We start from the raw sequence: 24,560 nt of genomic DNA on the forward strand, positions 1-24,560 counted from the left end.
ACAGTCCCATAAATCGCTGTAACCTTAGCTTTTTCCAGGCTTTCTACTCATTTATTTGGGTGTAGTATCCCCTCAGTTGAGCCTGTGGGGTGAACACAATCATCTCTGGAACTTTTTAATTTTTTGTCGACAGAATAAAAATCGATGCTTCACTTGAGTGTCTAGTCCCCCGTTATGTCAATTTGTCCAATTCTTATTCATTTGATCATAACCATTTAATCCAAATAACCAGCCAGGCTGGAGATATGTTTGCATTTAAAAAAAAATTTGGTTCTGCAGCAAAAGTGGTTCTCGTAAACAAAGAAAAAAGGAAAGGAAGCTTATTGGGATAGAAATAAAAAGTCTAAAATAAACCTTTTAAATAAACAAAATCATGTCATTTTGCTACAATCTGAATAAAAATTAGTATTTTGTAATGGGACAAAAAAAAGAGAAGAACTGTAAGAAGGAGGCTGGCTGCCTGCAGCTGTTTCTAAGACATCCCTCGACTGAGGGCTGAGCACGCTCACTGACCACAGCAAAAGCAAAGCTCTGGATACATTAAAACTTAAAAAAAAGACTTGTTTTAAACATTTATTTCTTTTATAACAATTCTTGCAAGGTGGAAGTTCAACTGCCCTCAGTCCAAAACTTAAGTCTTTATGCGACTAAAATGTGGTACACACAGTATTTAAACAAAATCCACGACTGCTCCATTTCGCATTACCTCAACAATAATGCTTTAAGGTCACTATCGCCATTGTGAAAAGCAGCTATTTGTCGAGCCTTTTCCCTGAGAATGACTGTACACTGTACAACTTCTAAAAGTGACTGGAATGGTTTGTCCACCTTCAGTTATCAAGTCACAGGCTCAATAACGTGTAAACGGTGAAGTGTAAAATTTACATATTCTCAAGTCTAGAGTGAAAGGATAAAATGGATAAAAATCACTAAACTTTACATCCGGGTGTTTTTGAGGGAATATTACCGATTACATAAAGATACTTTCATAAGATGCACCTGAAATGACTGTGTTAAAAAAAAGAGAATTTGATCTCTGAACAATTTTATTCTTGTATGCACTTTTGCTTAATTGGCAGTTCAATTCATGTTGTCCATGTACCCGCAAAGGGTGGAACGTCTAAGGAGGGGGGGTGAAAGCATGGTCCAGGTGAGGGCTCTCATTTTGGCATTCAGTCTGAGAACCAGTAGCCAAGGGCACAGCCTCTGCTTCTGTGGAGTTTCCCGAATCCCTCTGTTCCAAAGAGATGCGTTCCCTGGCATTCGAAGGGCTTGAGCTACTTGCATCACCCTCCAAGGCAATGGATGTCTGTGCAATTACACTACACACAATGTCACACTTGTCACTGATTAGACCATCTATTACAGAGGCTGCCTCGGTCTTTACAACGTCCCCATGACTGTCTTGATCAACTGGCAGCTCAAGTGGAGCTGACAGCTCTCGCTCCTCAGTGACTTGCAAGCTAGTTTCAAGCACAGTGGTCTCAGTACAGCTGCCAGTAGTGGTAGAAACCTCATTTTCATTGATCTGGCAATCTTTGCCTTTCACACTGCCGTCACTGTCACTGTCGATGGTGATAACAGTCGGTGATCTCTGCGGTGCTCTGTCCTTGCTCCTGTGCTTCCTGCTTTTCTTTTTGTGTTTCTTCTTCTTCTTGTGGTGCCGCCGGCTCTCTCCCGTGGCCTTCCCCTCGTATATGATCTCCACACTGGGGCTCCGGCTCTTCCTTCGAGACTTCTTGTGATGTCTTTCGCTGTTCTCCTTCCTCTCTCGGAGGCTGGATGAGGAAGAGACGTGCGGCTTGGATGCTTTGTCTTTGGAGTTTGCCTCCAAATGGCGAGTCTTGTATTTCCTTTTCCCACTTGGTTTTTCAAGCCTTGATCTTCGGTGAGCTCCATGGGATTCCCGGGAACTTGTGCTGGACAAAGTTCTTGAACGCCTCCTTTCCCGGCGGTGGTGGGAATCCCTGTGACTGCTGCGGCTTCTACTTCTGGAGCGAGAACAGGCGCCATAGCCTGGGCTCATGCAGTAACTTGTGTAATAGGACCTGTTCTGCACATACAATGAATCGCTGTTATCTCTGTCTCTGCTGTAGCGACTGTAGGAGTCCCAGTGGTATGAATAAGATTTCTCATGGTTGTGTCTAGAGTAGCTGTAGTCCTTGTCCCGACTTATGGGCCATATAGCATCCCTAGAGGAAGGATAGTCTCTACTGCGTGATCTTGAATGCTGCCTGCTTCTTGAAAGCGTGCTATCGCTGTTTATTGATATGGTTGGGCTCCTTACTGACCAGCTCCGTTCTCTGCTTCGAGATCTCCTCCTGCTCCTATGACGAGACCTTTCTTTGCTCCTTGACCTTGTTCTCTCTCTTGACCTGTTTTGCCTGTGTCGCCTTCGGTCATCCTCATAAGCATGTCTGTCTTTGCTGTAATGTTTTGAACTGCTTCTGTCTTTCTCCCTCGAAGCCCTCTCTCTGTCTGCTGAAGGTGAACTCCTGCGTTCAGAAGGATGCCTTTCTGTTTCACCAAATGATGTCCGATCTTGGTCTTTCCTCTCCGACCTCTTGCTGGATTGATCACATCTGTCTGGAGATTTGTCTTTAGACAGTGAGGAGCATACAGTAGACGGTGGACTAATGCTACAGAATCTAATGTGTACAGGTTGTTCTGGTACCTCTGCAGTTTCATTATTGACAGACTCTTCAGAATCAGAGGACAGCTGGACAAGTTCAGGTGTCCTTTCAGCCATTGGCTTGACATAACCCACAATCACACAGTCTTCTTCACCTGAAGAGGCATTGCCACCTTCATTGCTGGCTGGATCAGTTTTTACTTGATTGCTCTGTTGCAGAGAAGGCCCAGGTGCCCTTTCTTCCTCTCTGCTGCTCTCAGACTCTGATTCACTGACAGACCGTGAGGGCAGCTGTACCTGTTCCACTGTTGAGTAAGATGGGCCAGGAGTTTCATCATCCCATGGTGCTTGGCTCAAGCCACTGCCTGCCACACTGAGGGAAGGGCGATTCCGCTCTCCAGAATCAGCTTCATCGGCCGAAATGGTGATGACTGATGAGTCCGAGCTGCTGCCTTCTTCATAAGACGGTGCAGGGCAGTCATAAATGGCATGCTGGTCATAGGCATCCATATTGTAAGGGGACCGTGCAAAGCTGATAAACTCATGTAGGAAGTGGTCAGTGCGAGTCAGCAAGAAGGGCCGCAGCTCATCCTGGATGGCTTGGTCTTCCATGTTGTATCTAGTGATGCGGGACATGATGATGTGTTGCACAATGTTCACCAGAGAGCCATGAGCACCATAGAGCACAGTCAGCTCCCTTTTCAGCCAGGGCACGAGACGGTGTAGACAAGCTGGGTTCCTCTGGAAGAATTCAGCAGAGATGTCCCGATAGCGCCCCCCGTCTCGGACACTCCTTACCCGCACACCAGTGCGATACAGAGCCCGCCTGAAGTTGATCATCTCTTGCTCCCGCATGTGGCGCACAGACCTTCCCTCAATCTGGGCTCTCCTCCTTGCAGCCAGCCTCAGCATCATGCGGTGAATTCCTCTGTTGTGCTGCTGCGCAGAGGCACTGCTCAGGCTTTCAAACATCACCCCATTGTCTGGGGGTGGCGATGTCCTCCTCGGGGGATTGAACTGCCTGCGCTCTCTTGTCAAGGTGGTGCGGTACCTGAACCGATGCCCGTCTGGGCTGCCAAAAGAGCCGTTTTCCGTCGGACGCAGGACGAATTCCTTGAAGTCGTCCTCGGCTTTTACGGTGTGGAAGATGGAGTTGAAAGGCTGCTTGCATAGCGGGCACTCTGCTTTGTTTTTGGACCACTCGTGTATGCACCGGAAGCAGAACTTGTGAAGGCAGCGGTCCAAGTGTGCCATGTTGTTGAATTTGTCCAGGCAGATGGGGCATTTGGAGTCTGGAGATGCTTCCACCAATACAGTCTGTGACACTTTGCCGGCTCCATCCTTGGGGGAAAACTTTTTGCGCATCCTCAACTTCTTCTTGGTAGATGCCATCACCTCAAAAATAAAAAAACAAAAGCGTGTTACAATTTATAAAGTATATTTCAACACTATAATATACCCCAGTGTTGTGCAGTCTTTTTTCAATGTCTTAAAAATGACAGAGAATTTCAAACCACAATAAAACGTCATAAAGTGCAATAATAATTAAAACAGGTATTAGCTGGAGTGAAATCATTCTTAAAATACTAGATTGAAATATAGGCGTTTAGAAATAAAAGGGACATCAACAATGCATGCACTTATCAGTGCATTTGTAGATGTCTCAGCTTTTAGCAGTCAGCCAAAAGGCTTACAAATCAAGGAAAAAAGATCTTGAAACCCTGCAAATTGAAGAACAATGCCACAACTTTGTTGTATTCGATAATGATGACAATTAATTAAAAAGAAAAGTTCTGTTCCTACTTAATTAAGATGTTGGTAGTATAAATAAATACATAAATAATTCCAATAAACAATCATGAAAGCCTCAGAGTCCAAGTACATTTAGTTCATTAAGCTATTAGAAACCAAAGAAGAAAGATAGGTTGAATGACATCTCCTGATTTGTTTGAACACATTTCTTATGTTCTAATTCACTCTATCTCACAGATTAACCGTCTGAAAAGTATGAATACCTTTCACACCTCAAATATTGGGTTTGTGTGACCAAAACATTTAATTAAATAGGCCTATCCTTAGACATTTTACTTTGCACAAAACTAAGTATTATACAGTCTGACAAGAATTCAACTAGAAACAATGAGGCTATCGTCTTGGATAACATAACTTCTGTATTATATGCCACTAGAAAAGGGTATATCCCAGTGTGGCACCTGATGCTGTTGAAACTGTCCCAGTGACTGAGGCTCACAGACAAGAACGGCAAAAGACACTACTACTTAAAACAGCTGTGTGCCAAAAAGTGGATTATTTGCAGTTATGTATTAACGAAATAATTAGGATTCCTTTATGTAACTCCTCAGTAAGAAAAAAATGTACTTGTTTTGGACGAGCATACAAATCGTTTTATCATTTCTGGTCCATATTTTTACAGTAAATGCAGAAATACAGAGAGTCTGACGTATCCAGACGTCACTGAAATTTCGCCATGTCTCCTTCTCCTACGAACCAGGCTTATTTTGGTTATATAAACGATACGACGACTTGAACAAACCTGTTAATATTTTAAGCATTCTATAGATGCCGTTCAATAAATACTTTGGCAAAATTGAAAAACTGCTATTTTTTTTTTTACTAGACCGTTTTGTTGTCACCAAAACAACAAACGTTCATCAAACCCCACAGGCATAAAGTCTCCCATTGTAAAATAAACTACACAACTGTACAGTACGTTTATGGGTAAACGTATGTTTGCCAGAAAATATGCTCAAATACAATGAACACAGCTAAAAATAAATACAGTACTGCGAACTTTAAGCAGGCTGCCTCTATTATTCCTTACAAACTAGTATTACAGCGAAAGCAGGCTGGACAGCGAGACAGCGGAACTGACACTTGAAAGTGACATCCCGGCTGACTCTCGATAACCAACACAGTGCAGGCGTCGCCGTCCACAAACGTGATTGCGTGTTGAAATCTAGGAACCACACGCAACTAAAAACTATCGATTGTCATTTTCCTATCTGCACCCCCCTCCCCTCTGGAAAGACCTGGGAACAAGTACTGGAAGACATTTTGATTAGACTGCCACTTCTCCCCCGACCTGGTTAAACATGGTAGATACCTCTATGCACACATTGGCTAAATATCTACTGAAATACTAAATATCTACTGAAATACTGCTGGTACATAATAACCAAGTAACCCCTCCTTTCGCACTGTAGAGGCCTTAGTGACCGGGTTATTTCCCGAAATAGCATCTTGTAGTCTTAACCCCGCCTAAGAACTAGATAACCAAAACGTATCAATACACAACTCGTTAGCCCACCATAGTTCCTTAAAACTGAATTAGCAAATGATATGAAAGATATACAAGAAAGAATAGGCAGAGCAAAAGGTTTCTTACCTACCAAGAGCAGCTGAGAGGCTCTTTTAAGTTTTGCTTTTTTATTCCACTGCACCGGTCTTTCGCGGGCACGGTGCGTCAGAGGAAACGGTCACCTGTCACAGACATCACAATCAAACGTCATGTAGGACAGACTTCAAAGTTAAACGTCATTATCACCTACCAAGATGACCAAAAATCGCCGATCTCCGTGCTATGGGTACAACAGTTTCTCCCCACAGCGAGCTTGCAGTCCTAGGCCTGCGCTGCGAGATGGGGAGGGAGGGCTCGGTTAGCGAAGGGGAGGCTGTGGCGCTCCTGCCCCCTGGCGGCCCGGAGGAGCCAACGCGTACAGGGCCGCTGGTGGGGGTCACCCACCCGTGACCGCGCGGTTTGAGTCGCTGTCATCTGCTTATTCGTCAGCAGCGACAATATGAGAACGCTCATTCATACGCACATAAGTATGGGTGACAATATGATTTCTCTCTCAGGAGTTTACTCTTAAGACACAGTGTACGATTGCACTGACGTCTCCCACGCGGAAAAGCGACGGAGTCTACATCTATACGGAGAGCATAAGCGAAAAAATGTGGAAGTAAAACAAATCGTGTTAGTGGCAGTGCGACCTGTTTTGTTTATTTACAGTCATGCTGACTATTACTTATCTAATTATAACAACATAAAGGGTTTTATGAATGAATCTCAACTTAAGGCATTATCCTACCCTTTGAATATTGTTCAAAAATGGTTTTATTTGTGTATTCCAAATATTAAATATCGACAGTGAATAATGTTCGTAGCTTCAACGAGCTAAATAATTGGATAAATCTTGCATTTGCGGATTCATATGTGTAAAAAAAAAAGATTTGGGCATTAAAATAGCTGACGCCCGGTGGCGCTGTGGGTGAAGTATCTTTGGAAATCCGTCGGCTTTCCGCAAAGCAAGGCGGTGTTTACTCGGACTAACCCGCAGTGAGTTGATGGTGTCGTTTTTTTAGACAAAGGCTGTTGCTACTGGTGAAAATTTATTAGACAGAAGCTCTCCGGAGGTGCCAGGCGGGTACAAGGTTTTCCTGATGTGAGACAACATGATTCATGTCAGCGACAGAGCTCTCGACAGGATGTACTCACTCGTAAGTGACCGACAAACCTGTCCTTCATAATGTACGTAATGAAACCGAGAATATAGTTTTTAGGTTTGCATCTGTAAAATTGCACCATTTAAAAAGGACGGGGTGCAGGGCTCTGCGGTTTTAATCTGTGGAGTTGATCAGTACTGCTGCGATGTTGTTTTTTTTTGCCCTGTGGGTATGTATGTGAGCTCTGATCATTCAAATTCCCCGTGTTGTTATACATTCAAACTGTAAGCGTCTTACCCTAATGCACAAATATATATTTTTTATGTTTCCTACTTTAAGTGGCTTAAAACCAACTATTGGGGGGGGGGGAGAACCTCAAGCCTTAACATTTAGTAAAACGGATGGATGTATTTCAGTGTTCAGTATCTTCAGAAAGTCCGTTCTGAGCCTTTTATTTTTACGATTCTCAACAAATTAGTCTGAGGTTCAAATCAATGGAAATCAAATATTTTTTTTAAAAAACGATCTACTCCCGTGAAGTTCCGGCAAAACTGTGTGCAGATTTTGCTGTTCAGACATATTATAAATTTATCTTTTAAATACTATTTGTAATATTGTAAAAAAAAAACATAACTTTAAAAAGCAGGTTATGGCAAATTATTGTTCATAGTTTCCAGTATTGTTTTTTCAAATTATGGAAAAAGCATTAAACTCTTATTAGTGATTATTCAGGGGGCAAGAGATTTAATTTTCAGTGTGATTTATACAGCAAACATTTTCATACACATTCATTAAAAGACTTATGTTGAAGTTTTAATGGTTTTATTTCTAAGGTACTCCTGGCAGTGGTACTCCTGTCCTGGGGATACGTCATATACGGAACGAGAATAGCAGCACAGTGGCAACTGGAAAAGCAATTCAAGATCAATAACTGAAGTCCCTGACGAACTGAGGCATGTGGATGAAGGGAGTTAAATTTACCACCCAGACCAACCTGCAAAAGGAAGATGAACCTTATGGATAAATAAACTTTCTGTGAGATGGAATGAACTGTATTCAATTCAATTTATGTTTACATAGCGCCTTTCACAACAAGGTGGCCCCAAGGCACTTAACAATGCAAGTAACCACACATTTTGTGAATACAGAACAGAAGACAACGGAGGAGAGGAACCAAAAACGCCTTAGTAAGCAGAAAAAAAAAACCTCTAGGGGTCCAAGGTCAACTGGCTGCCCAACCCCTTAGGGCATGCTAACATTATATAATAAAAAAAAAGGAAATGAATGAGGGTATTAACCATCCATCATGTCTTCTGTATGTCAGTACTCCACGCACATCTCTGTAGACCAGCAAAATCCTCCTAAACGATAGCTATATCCACGATGTCCCTCTGGGATCCAAAGTATTTGTAGCTCAAAGTACTTGTGCACCACTGAAGATCAACACAGAATGTTCTTAATATGCTTCATTGTGGTTTAAAAAGAATCCATATAGTGATTATTTAGAACTTTGTGACCCTTATGCGTGTTAAAAGTATGCCTTCTCTACTTCATTGCAGGACAATCAATTTGGACTTTCATACTTTTTTCAAGCCCTTACCCAGCCATCAAGATACCCCATTAAATAGGCAATTAAGACCAAAGCTAAAAGAGAGAAAGCTGAAGAGTAGCTTTTAAGTTTGAACAATGTATTATTCAGGCAGTGATAATGGGTTTTAGTACTTAACTTGGGAAAAGTATCTTAATGCCTGTTTAGATAAGACAATCCTATACTTTATATCCTAACCTAACTGCTGGGAGTAATTGACATTGTAAAGGCTCAAGATTGATCATACAGTTTGTGTAACTTCTAAGTAGGCATTGAAAATACCCTGAATTAACATTTCTGAAAATTTAAAATCCTTAGGTAAATAAACTCAGGTGAGAGAAGTACAATCGCTGTATTTCTGATGTTTTACCGCCACGCGATCTGTTAAGGTTAGGATTTGCTGCCTCTTCAAAACATTATTTGTAGGATTTCAACTCAAACAGATCAACTGTGCATGAGTCAAAACAGAAAATGGAAAAACAACATGAAGGTGGCATTGGTAAATTAGTTTTATTGTTAAATAAAATAGTTTTAACCTCAGAAAAGTACATGTGGCTTTTTCTTTCTTTTAGGAACTTGTTCAGTGGTGTCCAAAGCTTTCCATTTCCGGGAAGGGAGGAAGGACCTCTCCAGTTTCCATGATTGTGTCCCCCTAAAATAAATCAAGCGACAGGAATCACACGGGATTGCTCAACATGTTCATACCTGCTTCCTCCAGAATAACTAACTTCAACACGCTGAACTGCCTTCAGCATTAATTTCCTTAGGAACCTTATTTGGCTGACATCCTAGTTCACACGCATTGTTGTCAATGAATTTGGAGATGAAAGTGAAAGCACAACGGAGTCGTCTTCCATATGCAGATTTTCATTATTCAAACACTATTAAGCCCTACATAAGACATGGGATACTAGACAAGGTAAATAATACTTACAGGGAACAGCCTTGGTTTCGCCTCTACGATACCATATGGTTTCATCTAGAATAGAGAACAAATTAAAAACGGATCATTAGAGTCCATAACTCAATGGTAGAAACTGCATGCAAAGCTGTATTAAAATTAAATGTGGTTCTTATTCTAAAATAATTTAATACACAGGTAAGCCAATACATAGTTAAATACTATAATATATTCTAAAATAAAAATGTCTTTGTGCTGCTACTCATCTGCCAATTGTGATGGCAGTTTATATTTGTATTTAGTACATCCCAAACTTACCGCAACATGATACTTGACATAATAATGACAAATCCAAGCAGGAATTAACAGCTGAATTAAGGACCATTTTCCAACCCGGTAGGCTTTATAAGTCTGAAAAGAAAGGCTTGTGTTAAAAATAATTCAATTCAAGCTTTATTATCCTCTGGGGAAAATTATGTTATGACACACCGCAGTACAACAATAAGAATAAGGAAGACAGTCAATACTTTTACAGGAGATTCCTTTTACACCCGAGGACACAGAGGCATCTCCCAGATGTGACAAGTGTAAATTCAGAATGGAGGGGGTGAGACACACACCTTATAATGCTCTTGGCCTTCTGTACATCTTTTTGTTTGTAGAGGATATCTAATTTGATTTGCCAAAAATTATTTTGCTACTTATTTTCACTAATTTTCCCCCAACTCAATTAATTTAATGACACTAATGCTGCCAAACCAACAACTGAGACAGTGTGATAAGACACTTTCAATAAATGTTTTATAAAAAAAAGTGTTAAATAGTTTTAAAAATATTTCTAGTTCTTAAAATTGTTCTAGAAATAGCTGAGTTTCTGAAGGAAAAAAAAGAGTCTCTGTTGGTCTTTTTATAAATGGTGTCACATTTGTCTTAGGTTCTTAGGTTTTTATCTGCAAATCCACTCCCAGGTACTTGGTAGTCACTGACAATTTTTTCCACAGACCATTAATTACAGCACGTAAGATACGATCACTTTATTGGCCATATACAAGTTCTTGTATTAGGAATTTGTCTTTTCACAGACCCCCAACTTGCTCTCCATAAAACACGCAGACAGGGAGAGAAGCTTGGGGTCAGAGCGCAGGGTCAGCCATTTATATGGCATCCCTGGAGCAGTTGGGGTTAAGGGCCTTGCTCAGGGGCCCAACAAAGTAGGATTCCTCTGCCGGCTGCGGGATTTGAACCGGCAACCTTCCAGCCACAGGCGCAGATCCTGAGCCACAGAGCCAGGGTTGTTGCATTTTCCCTAAAATCAATTACTTGTTTCAAGATTTTGACTTAACTTCAAAGAGAACTCATTGCACCATTTAGCAAAATCAAGTAGAGGGGAAATGTAGGGGAAATGATGATTTTCTGTGTTCTTTAATAAGCTGACCAACCTATCACAGGCTTGCCGATACATTTCAGTGTTTAACAAAATAATTAAGACAAGTTTATTAAATTGCATGCGTATATCAAGACGATTCTATGACACAAATTCTGTCAGGGTGCACAACAACATGTCAGGACTGTTTTATATCTGTGGGAGTAAGGCCTTGAAATGAACTGAATTAGTCTTTACTGCCCCTAAGGACATTTTGTACATCAACAGCTCATATTCATATAACATTACTATGACAATAATACAATACAGCAATGATACAATACCATGACACAAAACAGCATTCAACAACATTGCTCAGGCAGAACTCAAGTGACTCAAACCCGAGCCACATTACTGAATTAAAGACATGTATTGCCAGCGACAGTCCTCCACCACACATCTGAGAATCTTCTGGGATTATCCACGAGGCCTACAGCAGCAAGTGTAAAACTGTGCATCCCGTCACTAGACTTTCCTCTTCATTTGCCTGCGAACATAAAGTTTACAAAGGCGGAGGCCATTCAGCCAGTCCAGCAGATATTGGCTAACTGTTGTACGGATATCATGCAGACCTTTCTTGCAAGAGTCCAGGGCATATCAGCTTCAGCTTTACCAATATGGCTGGACAGCTTGTTCCAATCTCCTGAAACGCTTTAGTTTAAAAATGCCTCCTGTTCTCGGATCTAATAAGCTGTAGCTGTATTTAAGTTATATATTATTATTGTTGTTGTTGTTGTTGTTTTTAAGACGAGAACAGTCATTATTAGGCGTACTTCGATTCTCGTCACAATTCATGAAACGGTTCTCAATGAACAAAGGCATCAAGCTTTAACTGGGCGGACAGACAGTTTTTTTATATGCCCACTGAGAAGGTAAATGCCTTCAACAGGTCAGGACGCGAATGCAATACTGATGCACAGTGTAAGACAATGTCATCCCCCTGTCGGAAATCTGCAGGGGAAAGTTAAACCACTAGGGAGCACACACAGAGCAAGACGAGTAATCGGCCTAGATGGGACGTAAGCAAGGTAACCCCGAAAAGCAAGCACACGGGGTTCAACTGAACAGCAGCGTTCATTCGTATCTACTCACGTAAAGCCTCCACAGGCTTCTGGGCTCCAGAAACCGTAACCAGAATTTCTCCACAAGTCCCGGTTTTGTGGGGGGCAGGACGGGTTCTCGAGGGCTCAGCTCCTGGTCCTTCAGCCACTGTCGCCGCAGCTTCACCAGCTGCTGCATGCGAAGCCTCTGGTCCGTAGTGTAACCCAACATCCTGAAGCTCGTACGATCACCCCGCAAATTCTAGTAAGAACACCGACCTTACACGAAGAAGACAGAGGACAGCTGAGCAGCGCTGTCGCCTGGAGATGACATCACGCCGTCGCTCTTGCTCGTCTCGGTGTTGGGTGAGAGAGACGCCTACAGGCGTGGAGGGAAACACACAAACCCTTCAAAGAGAAGGAAGGCAGGTTCATGTCTTGTGAAAGGAATTTATTGAGGACAGTTTAAGACTTAAGATTTCGTTGAACGGAATTGAGCAACAACTGTATGTCACATTTTGCCTGTCCAACTTGAAAGCATATGCAATTCAGATGTAATGGAAAATGCTGACTGCCTCTCGCAAGCATCGCTTTTCCGCAGCCTTGATAGTGCGACTTCATGTCTTTAAGGCTTTTTGCATTTGATTAGGGTAAGGAAAAAAATAAAAAATGCGAAGGCAAAAATACTCAGAATTCATCATTCAACAAATGTTTTATGCCAATTTCTGTTAGCGATCGAAAGTCGGAAAGTATGTCTTGTGTCTTTCTGGGATCGTGTGACTGTCTCAGGTCAAGTGACGAGCCTTTAAAATTTTTATCAACTGTATAAAGAATTTACAAATACAAATACAATTAGAGGAGCAGAAACAGATACAAGAGAAAAAAACAGAAACAGAAAAAAAAAACAATTAACTGCCAGAGGTAATGAAGTAGATTATTATGTGACCAAATTATATATTTTTACATATATCAAATGTTTTCCTGGCTTTAGCATTTTTCAAAATTTTTAATAGAATTTAAATTGTTTCAACTCCATCTCAAAAGTACTAAAAATTGAGTATTATTGGACCATTTTGATTTATGAATGTGAAATTTACCCAGAATGATTAATATATTTAAATACATTCTCTTTTTCCACATTTTCTCTTACACAGTACAACAAAATATCAAAATCCTTAAATCTAAATTAAATCTAAAAAACACCTTTGAATGCCTACAAACAAAACTCTACAAGTCCATCCAAAACAACTTCACAAACACCTTACAAAAAAATGTACCAAAGATTCCCTTTCAGCCCGACAAAAAACACAAATCATCCTGCTCCTGCCTAAATTTAGAGAGTACTAATTTAACTTGATAAAACTTTTTAACAATTTTAAACGATATCTCTTTAACTTTATTTGTAATACAATATATATCAGGAGTTGTCCAAACTAATTTCCAATTTATATTTTCCAACATTGCATTCCAAAAAGATAGACAAGGTGGGATAAGATGGGGTTTACAAAGATTCCTTATAGGCTGTAGCACCCTCGCCTGGCGTTGCGGCCGAAGAGCGCCCGGCTGGGGTGCACGGCTCTTTTGAGTTGTTAGGTATTAGTATAATATTGTCTTGGAGTTTCCAATTATTTTAATTTTCGTGCTTCCTTAAATAGTGCTAATTATCTGCTTCTTACATAAACATTTTCTCGGATCAGCTACTACAAGACCAGCAGTCATATCACCCTGCAACTCACAACTGACAACCCACTGAAGTTAAGAAGGTCAGTACCTGGATGGGAGACCTCCTGGGAAAACTGAGGCTGCTGCTGGAAGAGGTGTTAGTGGGGCCAGCAGGGAGCTGCACATTGGTGGTGGTGGAGGGGAGTGCCCATTACCTGTAAAGTGCTTTGAGTGGATTGTCCAGAAGAGTGCTATATAAATGGAATTATTTTTCTTCTTCTTATTATTATTATTAAGACCTCAAAGACTCAGAAGGCACGTCCTGTCTAGGTAGTCTCTAATTGAGCCTCTCATTGAGCCACCTGTAGTAACAATAATTACAAGAAGATGGCAATATGTTAAACTTAATAAACCAGAACCTTCCTGCTGTAGCCCTTACCTCTACCGAGAGTACACTTTCCTCTTCTGAAATGATATCATATAAAGAACCAGGAAGTTTCTCTTAATAAATTAAAGTGTTGCAGATAGAGGCGCTAAAAAATACTTAGGTGAGAATGACTCTGCTTTTCATCTGCCATCTTTGCATGGTGTTCATATGTGGACAAAAAAAGAACTTTTATCTATATAAAAAATAACATTTACAAAAAGTTAAAAAGGGATTATTTTTTAAAAGTATATCGTTACAGTTTTATACATGATCTTATTATTGACACCCGTGTTGCCGGCCTGTAGTCTAAATCCATCAGATGTCAGAAGCTAAGCAATGTGGGCCTGGTCAGTACTGGAATGGAAGACCTCCAAGGAAAAAAACAATTGCTGTTGGAAGTGGAGTTGGTGGTGTAGGTTCCACACTTCCTTCTGGAGCAGAACTTCCAAAACCCATGCCCCAGTATGGTGACTGCTGTATAACAACTTAGGATGAGATGTTAAAGTGAGGTCGTAACTGCTTGATCATTAAGGATTTTATTGCCCTTTTCAAAGAGAAGCTGTGTCCCAGCTAATGTTCCTCTCTGGCCTAAAGTTCTTCCTTATCTCTTATCTCAATTGGTACTGTAAATCAGTTTCTCTTTTCTCTGCCTGTTCTGCTGTGTTGTGATGCCACTGGTGCATGTCAGCCACGTGGGGGCTGCACATCAGTGGATCCATGGTACTGTATCCCAACCTTAACTAGAAACCACATCATTCATATCATAAGATAGGAGACGTTATCATCCACTTTTACATCTGGTTTCGGTAAAAACAAGAACTGCGTGGAGTGCTACCTTCAGGTCTTTCGTCAAATCTTTGAGCAGTGGCTCAGGAGATGAGTATCATTTCTCTTTGTTGATTGTAAAATCAAATGAGGCAGTATCTTGAGTGGGATACACAATTTCCACTTGTACATGTTTGTGTCCATAAAGATGTTAGACATACAGTATTCAACATTTTCAGAGAAGTGACAAATTATTTGTTGCCATATTGGAAAGTAGAAAGGAGAAGAAAAGTTTTCTTTTTTGGCTGTAACCACAACAGTTAAAACTGAATAATTACCCAATTCTAGGCTAAAGTAATTCACATATACAATCCTTATATTTAAAGTTTCAAATTGTTCATAGTGAATTTGACTGAAAAAGTAGCATGGTTATCTCTGAATGAAAAGAAAGTAACTTTGCTCTTGGCACGAAATGTACTCTGTGTAGCCAAGTGTTTGAGAGAATCTAAAAACAATCTTCAGTCCACTTCTTAAGTTACACATCTTCATGCTGATTCCGGTAGCAGGGCAGTCGACATATTTTAGTGCTAAGGAAAGAAATAGAACATATTAATGTAATTTGGACTCAGACATGAAAGAAAATCTTCCAGCAAAGCTCCACCCAGCTGCCAGGGGACCAAGTGGTAATCTTCAAACTCCCGATCAGATATTACACTGGGCCTGTTCAATAAAAGAGAAGTCTGAAATCTGAAAGCTGACAAAACTTTAATTGGTGTGTATGGTCAAAATAAAATAACAAAACATTAAATGTCAAAAATGGTGTAAGTTTTGTAAAGCCAATACTGTAACCCTATCTGTGGATGGCACTGTACTTGAACTTCAGTCTAAATTGAAAACATGGGGGTGATATATGATTCAGGCTTGACATTTGACCCACATGTGGAACGTATTATCAAAACATCTTTCTTTCACCTCAAAGCTATTGCTAGACTACATCCCATGTTATCGCTAACTGTGGCTGAAAAGCTGATCAACACATCTGTCTCCTCCTGAATTGACTACTGTAACGCTCTACTCGCTGGGGTTTCTAAATCCACATTGAACAAACTCTTGCACCAGTTGCAACATTTTACATTTCGAACAATAAGTTCATTTTTTTGTCTCGTCTGACCTCCAGCCATATATCTGCAATATATCCCAGATGAGATTTCAGATGGACTTCAGTAATGTTTTTTTCTTGCTTCTCACTCATACAGTCAGGTTTGTGTGGGGGCTGGTATACTGTTGATTGTATGAACAGTGACTCTTTGCAGATCTTTCAAAGTCACTGTTGACTTCATATTGGCAGCCCTAAGCAGCTTCCTTCTTGCTCCCCTGCTTATATTTGAAGAGCCTGCATGGCTTGATGCACTTTGCACTTCTTACTCTATTGTTATGACATGCACTTACAAGGATAAGTAACCTACTCCCTATCTCCAGCACTTCATTCCTATGTTTTGAAAGCTTCTTTGTCTTCATGGCTTGATTTTTGATATTGCTACAGTATGTGAAGCTTATATTTCAGTATCTGAGGGAATTTACAGAGACAAACGCGTTTACTCTAAAGTCAAGTCAAGCTACTTTGATTACACAGACTAAGTTTGTGATCTTTCAAACTATTATTTTAGCATCTAAACAGAATTACTGTTGCCTTAGCAAAGTGGTCACATGCAAGGCTTCTACATAGTAGTAAACCCTTAGAAAAACTTAGCTGATCCACTATTTTTGCTAGAATGAATTCCATCTTTCATTCTCCAGCACATCCTTTCATTCAGGACTGAACTGTATTTTGAAATTCACCAATAAAATAAATCTAAAAATATATGAATCCCACTACAAAGAGACATTATACATTTGGAATTTCAAAGCTAGGACATATCATTTCTTGTACTGTAGCAATGAAACCAATTTGCTGTGCAGCTCTTGAAGCACATTACGTAAAGGCACACACTATGCATTCTATACATACTGACCTAAGGCCTTGCATTCCAGAAAGTTGTTAGCTTTTCAGGGACATGTTAGAGTCTGAGGACCCCAAACAGACTGAGAGACATTGGGATGTTTTTAGCAGTGAGAAACATAAATTGTGTTTAGTAAAAATATGGTTGTACCTTGATTTATGTTAGTCATAATCTTCTTTATATAGTACATAAGATACAGTACCTCCGTTAATGACCCACATTTTGCAATCCCAAAGCAATGTGCTGTTGTAGTGTTGTAGTAGAGTAATGTGCATGCTTTATGGCCCTGAGCTGCGATAGTGTTCTTGTGAGACAGCCCTTTTACCAGAACCATTATGGACTCGTACATTCCCTCACGACACCTTGTGCTGAAAACTGCAGGCGCTTCATGACAGGAGGTATTTTCACTATCCTGGCTCTCTAGGGGTCCTGTTTCCAGGAGCCCTCTCCTTTCCTCTCCCTTTCAATCATTCCTTGATGAACACTTCAGGGGGGGTCTAGTTAGCCCGTGACCTTGAGAGGCTTTCGTGTGTTTTTGACAACTGTCCTAATAAATGTGACAGCAGACAAATCAGAAGAGGTGTGTGGGGACCTACAGCAACTGCTGCAAGTGGAGGTCCAGGCTGCAATGGCTGTGATATAACACAAACAGGTTTAATTAACAATTTATCTGACAAACAATAAATGTAACCTGATGTACAGGTTGAACTTAAAGTCTGCTTATACAGTACAGTCACTAATCATTTACAGTAATAACGGACATATGAGTGGACATTTTCTTCTAGTTCTAAACCCTCAAAACTAAGTACATTGCTGTAATCCCAATAACCAAGTGTAAATGAGTTTAAACTGTCTGCAAAGGTGAGGTGATAGATTTATTTTGCTGGTTACAACACAACCTGGAGGGAACCCTCTCCTTCCGCGTCCAGGTTCGAATCAGCTGAGTCCAAGTGCGTTTGTGTTTGCCAGGTCATCTCAAAGCTTGTCAGATGACACCACATTCTCTGATGGGCAACCGCGAGTTTGCATTGTTATTGATGAGAGCCGTTCACATTCACATGCTCTCACTCGATGCGTAATCTCTGTTGTAGATGTGGTGGAAGTTGCTGTCTGGAAAGAGGCGGATGGCTCAGCAGTGCATATGACAGGAGCGATCTGCACGTTGTATTCATTATTCCAATTTATGAGGGTTGTGGTGGAGAGAAAATAGATTGGAAATTGGCAATTGCATATTAAGGAGGTTTAATAGAAAAAGGGTTGGTGACACCAAAAGTTTTAATAAGAAAAATAAGCACAACCTGTAATACTTTCTAAAAAACATTTTTTTTTGGTCTGGCTAAAGTTATTTGGATCTTTAGAGCAAATTAGCTAGCTAAGAAAAAGACTTGCTATACCAGCTTGCTACTGGAAATACATTGAGAACCAGAACTTTTTTATTACCAACATTTAAAAACTATAATCAGACAGACATCACATCAGTATCAACAGAGCACAGGACAGAAAAACACGTCTCATTATTCATGGTTATGAAATCCATTCAAAAGGTCAGGACATACAGTGATTACTTCCTGAATGAATTAGTGCAAGGCAATCAGCTGCTCTATTCCCAGCAATGTTCTGGGGCATTCCTAGTTCACGCAGAAAGCTACTGCTCATAGTTCAAGTTCAAGTTCGAGTTTATTGTCATTATACTCATATACATGGTATATGGCATAACGAAATGCTATTTAGCTAGCTCTCGGACATAAGTAGTACAAAGAAGAAAAAAAACAACAACAACAATACAATTGTGTAACAAAAGAAAGACAGAGACAACAGGCAGTGTGCAAAAAAACAACAACAGACGATGTGCAAAAACAGCAACAGGCAATGTGCAAAAAAACAACAACAGGCAATGTGCAAAAAACAACAACAGGCAATGTGCAAAACAACAAAAAGGTAACAGGTTATGTGCAAAAATATGCATCAACAGAATGAAATAAAGGGATAGAAATTATGGGGAGTGAGCCTTTGACATGTATGGTAGAGGTAGATTTTCAATGTGTGTTTGGGTTTTTGGTAAGAAAGAAGAGGCAGAGGGTGGTGTTGAGACCCAGTGCACTGAGTTTCTTGACTAGTTTCTCTGGGATGATAGTGTTAAAAGCTGAGCTGAAGTTGATGAATAGTAGTCTTGTGTATGTGTTCTTTTTGTCCAGATGAGATAGGGCCGTGTGTGTGGCAATGGAGATTGCGTCATCTGTGGATCTGTTGGACCGGTAGGCAAACTGGTACGGGTCCACTGTGTTTGGGATGGTGTCCTTAATGTGCTTCATGACCAGCCTCTCGAAGCATAGTCTCCCAAGAGCATGCCCTAATTTCTACATTTCTAACCCCATCTTTTTGTTTACCACTAAAATGTAAACTTTTCTAGGAAAATCTTATTACTCACTAACAAATCATGGAATAGTACAACCTCCTTTATCGGAGATCTGTTTCGAGCGTCTCCCTTCACATAATGTAGAGTACATTGAACAGAAGGTAGCAAAACATTATTCTGTTCAGCATTGTAATGCCAAGCTCACTGGTGACAGAGTATTTTGGAACATTTTAAATCTCATTGCAAAGCACAGATTCCAGTTAGCTTTTACTTGTAATTTCATTTAAAGCAAGGTCTCTCGGCATAGTGTTCAGCTTCTTCCTGTTTCTAAGTAATTAAAATGACCTTTCAACCTTTATACTGTAAAAGATAAAACAAAAATGCTGCTGTTGTTCATTTCCATCTCATAATTCACACAATTCAATCCGAGAGCACAGAGATAAATCCAAAACTCTTCGTGGTGATAATATGGCAAAATTCAAGTCTTCTGCACATACAGTACAGGAAAGAGTGAGACAGAATATATATTGATCTTGCAGAATTCACACAGAAACCTCCCTGCTGAGCTCTTTAAAAATAATGTTTTACAATAATGTTATACTATGATCTCAGCCATGTTGTTTTCAGTTGCTTCTAAGCAGTACACTTCAGATTCTAGTCTTTGATGTTTTTCAATTAATTATTGTGCTTGTGTGGCCTCTTTTACAAATGTTAATGATATGGGTGATGGGATGGTAGAGGGGTCCTTTTGTACTGCATTCTGTGCTTATAAATGTAGTTTGCATAATGATTTCAAGGGGATTTAAAATTTATTGTATTTTACTGAGTCCTCGCTGCCTTGATTATATATGATTAATTAGGAATATACATGGAAAACAGAGCAAGCAGTGAATTCTGCAGCTGGATACTTAAAAGGATTCAATTTAGTGAATGTCCATCAAAATAAACTAATATCACATAAATTGAAATTCTCTTCTTAATTATCTTGTGGGGGAATTGTTGAATTGCATTTAATTGATATTAATATTGAACATCATATTGGGCTTGCAAAAAAGTAAGAATGGATGTAAAAAGGAATTTTAAGACAAAAATGTTACCTAGACCTAGTCTGTATACTGAGTACCAGCTTTTTTGGATGCATCAGATGCAGAAAGAGGTTCTAAGAGGTCTTTTTGAAGGGAGACAGTGACAGATTGTTTCTTTTCACAAATCTAGTCCCCATATTAAAGACAACCTCCACCCCTCATGACACCAAGTGTAAGGGCTGCAATCTGTAAATGATTGGAGAGTTAAAGTTTTGATTTAATCTTGGTCTGTCAAAAGTGCCATAAATCTCAGAATTAATTTAACACATATATAGCTTTTACAGTACATTCCAAAGTAATTGATGTAGTAGGGAATATACGTTAGCAGCTTTGTGCCATTATAAGAGGAAATCCTTAGTTATTAGTGGCAGATGAACTGGGATTTGGTTCAGACTAAAGGTCTCCATCAGCTATTTAGAAAAGGCTGGTACGACAGAAAGCCATTTGTCTGAAATGTCTTCTCCTTTGAGCAGCTGGAAAGAAAGATTCAATACAGGGCCATGTTGAAATGGCAGGCTGCACTTTTGTAATCGTCTCTCAGGAATTACACTGACTCAGTGTGAATTTTCAGTGAATTCAATTCATCTGGTTCTGAATCCTATTTTTCTTTTTTCTTAAAAAAACATGCTTCTAGTACTGCCATGCAGTTTTATATTTTGTCTCTATCCGTTACTACCTTTTGCGGCTTTCAAAAACCTTTCTTCCTTATCCATAAGGGGACCGAATCTGGGCATCTTTGCCCACTTTCACAACAGGAATCTGTCCAGCTGCCAGGCATCAGCTGTGTCAGTCAGCTCCCATTGACTCAGCTGAAAACAGTGGGAAACCATTCTGAGCCCCACTGAAGGGACTAAAACACCACAGCTCATTACCATTATCATAGAACTGGACACCGCACCTAATGAATTAAACTGATTAGAGGTCCAGCTTGCTTACAGTTCTATTTATAATTGAAATGGAGGACATTTTTCTAGAAATATTTTCTAAATTGATAATTATCAAGACTTCTGATGATACAACTAAAACACTAACACAACAATATGGTATATTTGTCTACAGCTTCTCTTACAGTTCAACTGGAATAACAACTATTTGGGCTCATACTGAAAAACGTCTTTTCTTCAGTATCTTAGTCGTCTGTTTTCTATTTTTCTAACACACGTGTCAGGAAAGAAGAATACCTAAACAAAAGAGAAACTCTATAAATAAGTAATTCATTTAAGCTTTCATTCCCAAATAAAAACTCAAAATACCTGTTTCCTGTGGGCAAGAATTGAACTCTAAGGATATTCGCAGTGCTTATAAATGCAATAAGATGATTGAAGTTAAAAATAGTACTAAAAATCGCAGGTTCTAGATTGTACTGCCAAACTGTGTGGTCTTCAAAAGTTGTATTTGAGTGTTTTTCCTTTCGTGTGCCTTGACCAGGATCTCTAAATTGAAGACACAGCCAGCACTTCCTGGAATTACAGTTTCTCAGGAGAGAGCATTGTCGTCTATCTCTTAAGGACTTTGTTTTCCTCTCATCCCTGAATTCACAAGAGCTTTTTTTTATGCCACCTGACATTTCAGGGAAGAAGGTGCTTCTGTGGAAATGCAGAACTGACTCAGAGGCTCAGGTGGTGCGAAATTCTTATAAATCCTATCAATAAAACCAGGTCACTTTGCCCACCTGAGCCGTCATTGCAGTCCAACTCTTTCTCAAGAGAGTTCTCAAAAACGTCTTCCCTGTCCTTCTTCTGAAGGATCGGGGTGTCCTTAAAATGAAACTGGATTTCCTAATTTGTGGCTTTGCTGAAGGAGGGTAGTACCAGAAAGATAGATAATTTCAAGTGCGAGTTGTAGAATATCTTGTCATGAAAGCTTTGTTACACCCTGATCCCCTGAGTCTAATTTTATGAAACACATTTAACTGTTTAGTCCTTTCTGTGGAAATGTGCTATAATTTCACCAGTGAAGAGGAGCAAGGGAAAGAACCAAGCAAATCTAACTTACTTCTGACAGATTACGTTGTTGTTAGGTCAAACACAATGCTGAATAGGCTGGAGCACCATTTCCAAAACTAGTCTTGTTGTCATTTTATTGATTGATTTTATTTTTACCTTATTGTATTTGCACCATTGCTCCTCCTGCTTACCCATTAAATGTGTTTACCAAGTAAATAAACAGTATTGATCATAATTTACATACGTCCCTAGAACAGACTGTACAGTACTGTAGGTGGGTAGCTGCTGAAGTACAGTATTTTGCTTTTTTGTTTGAAAGGAGAGTGAAAATACTGTATGAGTGTGAAGCAATCAACACTTTTGATAAAAGCTGTTGAAAATGTTATAGATTAAATCATGTTTGTTTACAACTTTTGATTCGACTGAGTCAGTTTTGGGATACAATTACTGAGCGATGCACTGCGCCATTCAAGTACCAAAAAGGTCTCTGAAAAAAAATTTCAGATAGGAGCAAAAAATCACACGTCCTAAAGCTGTCTTGGGACCCAAAATCCAGCACTGAGCGGAAAAACTTTCTAAGTACTGTAGTAAGTGAATGTTAACCCTAACCGTAGCTGGGGTTTCGAATGAGCAGTTTCTCAATTTATATCTGGACCTCAGCAATCATCGGATTTTGACATGTTCCCCAAACCAAAAACTATGAGTGTGAAACAATCAAAACAATTGATAACAGCTGTTGCAAATGTATTACATTCAATCATCTTTGTTTACAACTTTTGATCCGACCAAGTCACTTTTGGGATACAATTACCGAGTGATGTGCTGCGCCATCCAAGCACCAAAAAGTCACTAAACAAAAAAATCTGATTGGAGCAAAAAATCTCTCATCCTAAAGCTGGCTTTTGCCCCTAAATCCAGCGCTGAGCGTAAAAACTGTCTGAGCGTAAAACCACACTGAACAGTGTGTGAATTCTTACCCTAAAACTAGCTGGGGTTTCAAATGAGCCTTTCTGCAATCTATGTCTGAACCTCACCAGGCATCGGATTTTGACATGTTCCCAAACCAAAACGTAATGTATAGGAAAGCCCAAGCTTGGTTTCACCATGTTCAGTTTTAGTTTGCCTGTCAAATATTTTATTATTAAGAAGAATTCCACTGTGGCTTGTTGATGAATATAAGGAATTCTTTTCACCTTGCATTGGCAAACTGCAGTGAAGCAGAGTGCTTCCCTGAGAATTCTGTCATCCATGAAGACAATATTCTTTGGATGACAACTTTTGTATCTTGTGAGCAAATTATTCAACAGTTTGAGGACGTTATTGGTAACGTTTGAGTTACCATAATTAGTCACTGCATCAAATAGTTTCTGTTGTGCATTTAAGGGGGGCTATCACCGTGTGTGTACAGTATACTGTAGTTCTGCCCAACCCCTTCAGCAACATCTCTGATTCTGTTTCCTAGGAAGCAGAAGACACTTCACAGAGGGGCTAAATTTATCTGTGCTCATCAATGTAAAAGGAGAACAGGCAGAAATAAACATTACCATCAATTACCAGGGGGTGTGGTCATAGATTAATTTAAGTATGTGTCTCTGAATGCAATACTACAAACTTGCATACCTTGCAATATCTGTTACTTTTACTGACGTTAATTTTGTTTTGACTGCCTATTTTTTCAACGTTAGCACAATAAGAGAAAGAATGCGAGTGTCGCCATCCCGCAGAAAATAGTATTATCGTATCCATCGCAGTGCAAATTATTTTTTTTGGAGAAACATTTCGTTTTTGAATACTGTCGGATTTGCTCTCACAGTGTTTTGAAATCTCATCCTGAAAATTAGCCCTGGGTGCCAGAGCATTTTAAACTTTACTCTGCAATAAAATAACTTCTTCATAAAAACTGTGAACTTAACAAAATATTTTTATATATTTATATATATTATATTTTTTGTTAATCAATTCAACTAAACCTTTAAATACATAATGCTGACCATCACATAATCAGTTAATTTAAAACGACTCCATATAGAACATTGTTTTATTTTGCCATTGATGGGATGGCGTTTCCCATTTTGAACCTATTGTCCCAACATTAAAAATAATTCAGTGTCTTCATTTGTTTGCATGCAGTAATGAGAACAGAAAGACTGAGAGGTGTTAGAAAGGCAATGTGCTATTAGTTCAAAATTTAAATACTGTGATATCCATACAGCACAAATCCCCAGAAGCATTAATCTTAATACATTTAAAATGTTTTTAAATAATGCCCAA

At 39.7% G+C, this 24,560-nt stretch overlaps 2 protein-coding genes and 1 long non-coding RNA gene across 6 annotated transcripts; 1 reads left to right on the forward strand and 2 right to left on the reverse strand.

The window, feature by feature from the left end:
- Positions 1–560: 560 nt before the first annotated feature.
- toporsa (topoisomerase I binding, arginine/serine-rich a) lies at positions 561–6,296 on the reverse strand. Of its 4 annotated transcripts, none has more exons than XM_088922099.1 (2): positions 6,043–6,296; positions 561–4,027 (listed from the first exon to the last, which is right to left on the reverse strand). In XM_088922099.1, exon 2 carries the CDS (start codon positions 4,022–4,024, stop codon positions 1,121–1,123), a length of 2,904 nt encoding a protein of 967 aa, XP_088778225.1. In that variant the 5' UTR covers positions 4,025–4,027; positions 6,043–6,296; the 3' UTR covers positions 561–1,120. The 4 variants fall into 4 exon arrangements, with proteins under 4 accessions (XP_088778225.1, XP_088778235.1, XP_088778243.1 ...); XM_088922109.1 differs by having other exon boundaries at positions 6,039–6,292; XM_088922117.1 differs by having other exon boundaries at positions 6,202–6,283.
- Positions 6,297–6,664: 368 nt separating this feature from the next.
- On the forward strand, positions 6,665–10,398 carry LOC148840546 (uncharacterized). The gene is made up of 3 exons (XR_016090935.1): positions 6,665–7,150; positions 7,930–8,283; positions 9,257–10,398. It is a non-coding gene; the product is annotated as an uncharacterized LOC148840546 (long non-coding RNA).
- ndufb6 (NADH:ubiquinone oxidoreductase subunit B) lies at positions 9,177–12,387 on the reverse strand. Its single transcript, XM_088913138.1, has 4 exons — positions 12,101–12,387; positions 9,904–9,996; positions 9,619–9,663; positions 9,177–9,336 (listed from the first exon to the last, which is right to left on the reverse strand). The coding sequence occupies exons 1-4, from the start codon at positions 12,278–12,280 to the stop codon at positions 9,265–9,267; spliced, it is 390 nt and encodes a 129-aa protein (XP_088769264.1). The 5' UTR covers positions 12,281–12,387; the 3' UTR covers positions 9,177–9,264.
- Positions 12,388–24,560: the final 12,173 nt, after the last annotated feature.

The sequence above is a fragment of the Atractosteus spatula genome, chromosome 1, assembly GCF_055471065.1.
Source record: "Atractosteus spatula isolate fAtrSpa1 chromosome 1, fAtrSpa1.hap1, whole genome shotgun sequence".
Taxonomy (NCBI): Eukaryota; Metazoa; Chordata; class Actinopteri; order Semionotiformes; family Lepisosteidae; genus Atractosteus; species Atractosteus spatula.

Excerpts from the sequence above, each read along its gene's own strand:
- toporsa (XM_088922099.1), bottom strand. The coding sequence starts at position 4,024 with ATGGCATCTACCAAGAAGAAGTTGAGGATGCGCAAAAAGTTTTCCCCC.
- ndufb6 (XM_088913138.1), bottom strand. The coding sequence starts at position 12,280 with ATGTTGGGTTACACTACGGACCAGAGGCTTCGCATGCAGCAGCTGGTG. Across the intron at positions 9,664-9,903 it reads ATGTCAAGTATCATGTTGCG|ATGAAACCATATGGTATCGT; the intron begins GTAAGTTTGGGA and ends TCTCTATTCTAG. Across the intron at positions 9,337-9,618 it reads CGAAACCAAGGCTGTTCCCT|GGGGACACAATCATGGAAAC; the intron begins GTAAGTATTATT and ends GATTTATTTTAG.